A 6,000-nucleotide genomic window follows, 5' to 3' on the forward strand; every position below is an offset into this window, starting at 1 on the left:
CATCACCACTAAAAGCTGCACAATCACAAAATGCTAAGCTCAATAGCACTTTACAGCTACATATAATGTATAACTAAAACTTTAATGATTAGATACAAAATGTTATCTTACTGTTGATTACATTATATATTTTCATTAGTTTATGTAAAATTTGAATCTGTGAACAAATGTCTTATTTTGTAAATGCAGAAAGAGGTGATGTCTCACTCAGAATCTGAGGTCAGATTCTAAAGGAGTCATTAAAGCTTTATTAGACAAACAAAATCTAGATTAAAGATTTCCAAAGATAAAATTTCACTTTGAAAAGCTACACGTGTGCAGCACTTGACTCAGTACCCAGCATTGCCCACCAAAAGCCATGACTGGTAATGCAGGCCTGCAATCCCAGTAATTTGGAGGCTGAGGCAGGAGGACTACAAACTCAAACAGAGCCTACTGAGACAACAGAACAGTTAAAGGCCATCCTAGGCAATTCAGCGAGAGCCCGCCTCACTGTGGAGAGTGGTGCATGCTGACCATCTGTAATCCCAGCCCTCTGGCGGCATAGGCAGAATTAATTCAAGGCCATCCTGGGCTGCACAGTATATTTGAGGGCAGTTTATGCTACTTGAGATCCAGGCCCTAATCCTGGGGTTGGGAGTGGGAAGTACAGTCAATGTGAGAGAGTAGAGGGTAAAAGTCTAAAACTGAAACAAAACAATGTATCCTTTATAATAAGTGCTACTTGGTAAGAAACGGGTCAAGAAGTCCTTGAAAAACAAAATACAGATCTGGACAAAACAGAACAGAGAAAAACTGTAATTGTATGGCCTGTTTAAAAAGCCACTTATTTGTGTGACCTATAAATCTACCCTTCATAATTCATGACTCAATTATACTTGTATAAAATATAAAATCCAGGCTAGAGATACAGTTCAGTTGGTACTATTAGTCTCACTCAAACAAGGCCCAGGGTTCAATCTGGACAAGTGGACATGGTGGCATATGCCTACAACCCCAGCATTTGACAAGCAGAAGAATTTGACATTTAATGCTACTCAGTGTGAGGCCAGCCTGAGCTATGTGAGCCCCCATCTTTAAAATAAATAAATAAACAAACAGCAGATAAAATTGCTAGTGGAAAAAATGGTTGTGAATACATGTTCAGGGGTTCAGCAACTAAATGCATTTGCCATGCAAGCCTGACTACCTATGTTCAATCCCAAAAGTACTCATAAAGGTGGAAGGAGATAACAAACTCTATAAGGTAGTGACCTAACCCTACCTTTATACATACACTGTGGCAAGTGTGCCCACACACAATACACACAAGACACACAACACACGCGCATATGTAATTTTTTTTAAAGGGCTGGAGAGATGGCTCAGCAGTTAAGAGCAGTGACTGAGGTCCTGAGTTCAATTCCCAGCAACCACATGGTGGCTCACAACCATCTGTAATGGGATCTGATGCCCTCTTCTGGTGTCTGAAGACAGCTACAGTGAAAAGGTAAAAAGGTCAATCTAGGGGTTAAGAGAGATGACTTGGTAGTAAGAACATACAGTAAGTACTCTTACAGAAGACTCAGAATTTGGCGTCTGCCACCCTGTAAGGACATCGATGGTGCAACTCACAACTGCTTCTAACCCCACCCCCACCCTCTTTGGCTTCCACAGACGCTGCACGCACCAAGCTCAACCCTCACTGATACTCACATATACATATCACTTTGAAAAAACAAAACCACAACCTTTAAAAAAATTATATTCAGGCTGGAGAGATGGCTCAGCAGTTAAGAGCACTGACTGCTCTTCCAGAGGTCCTGAGTTCAATTCCCAGCAACCACATGGTGGCTCACAACCATCTGTAATGGGATCTGATGCCCTCTTCTGGTGTATATGAAGAAAGCAACAGTGTACCCACATACATAAAATAAATAAATCTTTAAAAAAAAAAAAAAAGATGGGCTGGAGAGATGGCTCAGAGGTTAAGAGCACTGTCTGCTCTTCCAGAGGTCCTGAGTTCAATTCCCAGCAACCACATGGTGGCTCACAACCATCTGAAATCAGACCTGGTGCCCTCTTCTGGCCTTCAGGTGTACATGCAGGCAGAGAGCTGTATGATGTATACATAATAAATAAATGTTAAAAAAAAAAAAAAAAGATTATTTTCAATGAGCAGTGGTGATACATCCCGCCTTTAATCGCAGCACTCAGAAGGCAGAGCTCTGTGAGTTGAAGCCAGCCTGGTCTACAGAGAGAGTTCCAGGCAGGGCTATCCAGAGAAACCCTTGAAAAACAAAAAAATAAGTAAATGTATTTGGGTGGAAAAGCCAATCTAAATTTAATCCCTATGATATAACTGATATATTAACTAAGTTACTTAACTATCTAAGCCACAATTATGGATAGCAGCTACTTCTTAGGTATTATTATAAAAACTGAGATATACACAGAACCTGAAGAATAATGCTTTTTTTTTTCTCATTTTCTTAACGTCTCAAAATTTGATTTGTGGTGTTTGTGGGAGCGCACATGTGGAGCTAGTCAGAGGACAACCTGTGGGAGTCAGTTTTCTCCTGTTATGTGGGTCCTGGGAATCAAATTCAGGTGATGAGACTTGGGAGGAAGTGCCTTTACTAGCTGAACCATCTTAGAGGCACCTCATTTAATTTTTGAGAAATGTGTCTCACAGAACCCAGGCTAGCTTCAAACTAGCTGATATAGCAAAAGATACCATGGAAACCTTAACTTTCCCTCTATCTCCAAAGGTCTGGGACTAGGGGAGCTAGCTTACCACCAGAAGCAGCCTCCACTTTTTTTTTTTTTTTAAAGAAGGGTCTTGTTATGCTCAACTACTTAAAACCTTAAAAGGCTACATTTAACTTCAATAACCTAAACTTGAAACATGTTTCAAGATAAATTACTCAAAGAGCATCTTCCTGTTTCACTCCCTCTTCAATAGCTGGCTCTAAACCAAAAGACAGTACTGACAGTTGGTCAATATTTTCTTTTATAAGATTCATTTATTTATTTTATGCATATGAGAGTACTGTAGCCGTCTTCACACACACCAGAAGAGGGCACCAGACCCCATTACAGATGGTTGTGAGCCACCATGTGGTTGCTGGGAATGAACTCAGGACCTCTGGAAGAGCAGTCAGTGCTCTTAACCGCTGAGCCATCTCTCCAGCCCCAATATTTTTTTCTTTTATCAAAACATTCAGAGATAAATATATTAACTATTCTCATTTTATTATTTTGTTACTATTATTACTACCATGCTGCTAAGGATCAAGTCCTTCACATATTAGGGGAATACTCTTACTACTGAACATATTATATCCCCAGCCCTAAAAGACACACACACACACACACCCCATAATTTAAAATAAAATAACTCTATTTCTGAATTGGTGATTTAACTCAGTGGGTAAAAGTGCTTGCTAGTATCATGAGCAAAATCCTGGGTATGAAAGACTACACCTGTAATCCCAGAACTTTGGAGGTTAAGGAAGGAGAATCAGAAACTCAAAGTCATCCCTGACTACATTACAGATTTGAGGCTAGTATGGGATATATAAGACATGGCTTTGAGGGGTTGGGGATTTAGCTCAGTGGTAGAGCGCTTGCCTAGCAAGTGCAAGGCCCTGAGTTCGGTCCCCAGCTCCGGAAAAAAAAAAAGACATGGCTTTGATTTTTTTTTTTCCATTTCCAATGCAAAACACTAGGACATTTAGAATTGTAAGTGGGTTATGTCAGAGCAAGTGCAGAAAATACAATTAAAATGTATATACTAACATCAAAGAGCTCAAAGGATAATCTATTTCTGGTTTTAAAAACTTTTTATTATTATTTACTTCATGGGGGCTGTCAGAGGTCAGCTCTGGGGAACTGATTTGGTTCTTTCCTTCCACCTTTTGGATCCCCAGGCGCCACTCAGGTCAGATTTGATGCAAACTCGCTCAGCCACTCTAAGGCTCTTACTTCTTATTATTATATTTTTAATTTTTTATTATTTGTATACTATGTGAGGGGACATACATGTTGGGGTCAGAAGACAACTTTTCAGAGTTGGGGCTCTCCTTCCACCTTCCAGGGGTCAAACTGAGGTGGGGCAAAGGCTTTTCACCCACTAAGCTGTCTCATTAGCCCATAAATCAGATTTTACATTACCTCAACTAAAGCACGGAAGAATCACCCTGATTAGTTTCCAAATGACAACGCTCACATCCTAATAGCCAGTTTTCAATATCTTCAATCAATCAAAATCCCGTTTGAGCCTGCTGAAACAGTTGAGGGCCATTTTTCCTCAAAACTGTCCATTTTCAATTTTATTAGGTCACCTTGAAATTCTCTTCTGTGAGAAGCATTGGAAGTTTTCCATCATCAGTATGTCTCCTAAACAATTTTAAATTAATAAAAACTAATAAAGCTTACATTCTTTATACCTGTTTCATAGAGCTTGCTATACAGGGAGAAAGAAAGGAAGACTGAGAGGCAGACAGACAGCATTCTCAAATGTCCAAAATGAATTACCTTAAACTTCGGAGGTTCTGAGATAAATCCTTAAAACACCTTGAGATGCCGTGCTGTGATGCAGCTTCTGCAGCAGGCACATGACCACAAGGCTTTTCCAGCAACTCCCAAATCCCTTACTGCTGCAAAACTTCTCATAGCATTCTACACACAAGACTATTAAAGCGTTGATTTTACCAGTCCAATTGCCTTGTGTATTTATCAGTCCGATCATCTCCAAGAATCCAAACCCTTCCAATTGCCTTCTGACCCAGCTAGAGCTGCGCTGGATAAGCTCAGAGGAATAGCAAAACTTGAGTTCGGAGGCTCATTCCTTGACCTAAATTGCTGTTGCCAGGAGATGCGGTAGTAATGCAGTGATTTTCAACTAAGGATGTATTTTTACCTAGAAATACCCAAAGGCTACTAAATCCTTTATTGTCTCCAACTATTTCCGCAGTAACAATTTCAACAGCTAAAAGCCGAATTATTCTAATTCGGCCTTGTTTTTCTTTTTTTGTTTTTTTGTTTTTTTGTTTTTGTTAGTTTGTTTTTGTTTTTTCTTTAATGCCTGCCAATCTACGGTCATCTTTCCCAGACTTCATTTGCAAATGAAGAAAGAAAAATCAAGGTTTAGGGAGTTATCTCCCGCTTGGAAAGGCCATTATATTATGCTTCTTAACAAATCTTGATAGAACTCGAAGTAAAGTTTACACCAGTCCACAGACCTATACCTTACTGTTTCCCAACCCAATTAACGGCCTGTAAACAACAGCAGTTATTATTTATGCCCAGAGAAAGCTCGATGGCTCCCCTCAACAAAAAAGGCGTCTTTGATAAGTAAGGGTACCCTTTTCCAGGGTGAAGACTAGGTTAGATAGACGATAAAGGGCTTGTTTATCACAACGAGAAAACGGAGAGAAGATTCCCAGGAAGATCGGTGCGAGCAAATCCAATGGCTCCATAGCCCTGGCCTGAAAACCGCTGGCCCAAGCCTTCCCAACCCCAGCCCTCTCCCCTGGGGGCCAGCCCTCCGACTGCACAGGCCCGGAGACAACCTAAGCGTCGTCCCCACCAAAGCGCCTGGCCGGGGAGCGGAAAGCCAGAGGCAAATAGGAGGAAACCCTAGTTTAAGAGACGACGTGAATAGGGATGAAGCCGGAGACACGGCCTCATCTCAGGCTGGGAGGCCCCTAGAGAAATGAGAGGCAGAAAAGAGAGCCGGCTTGCAAGGCGGAGCGGAGAGCAGAAGGAGAGAAAGATAGGAGAACCGGAGGGAGGCGGCCCCAGGCTCGCTGCGAGCCCTCCGGGGGGGGGGGTCCTTGGCGACGCCCGTGTTTACCTGAAAGTCTCTGTCCTCGTTGAAGCGGGAGAAGCGGTCCGCCATTTTGCCGCCTTCACTCCTCCTCAGGACGACGCTCTCCGGTTCGCTCCTTCCCTCCCGCGACACCCGCCTCCTCCCTGTTTCCACGCCTCCTCCCACGCCCACCGGGCGCGCGCAGC

General features: G+C 42.1%; 1 protein-coding gene across 1 annotated transcript in view; it reads right to left on the bottom strand.

Annotated features, from left to right (window-relative positions):
- The window catches only part of Gpatch8 (G-patch domain containing 8), a 78,054-nt gene extending 72,054 nt beyond the window's left edge, over positions 1-6,000 (bottom strand). The window contains exon 1 of the mRNA XM_032913618.1: positions 5,840-6,000. Coding sequence (XP_032769509.1) covers positions 5,840-5,884 — 45 coding nt within the window. The 5' untranslated portion in view covers positions 5,885-6,000. The remainder of the gene's footprint in view (positions 1-5,839) is intronic.

The sequence above is a fragment of the Rattus rattus genome, chromosome 9 (genome assembly GCF_011064425.1).
Source record: "Rattus rattus isolate New Zealand chromosome 9, Rrattus_CSIRO_v1, whole genome shotgun sequence".
NCBI classification, from domain to species: Eukaryota; Metazoa; Chordata; class Mammalia; order Rodentia; family Muridae; genus Rattus; species Rattus rattus.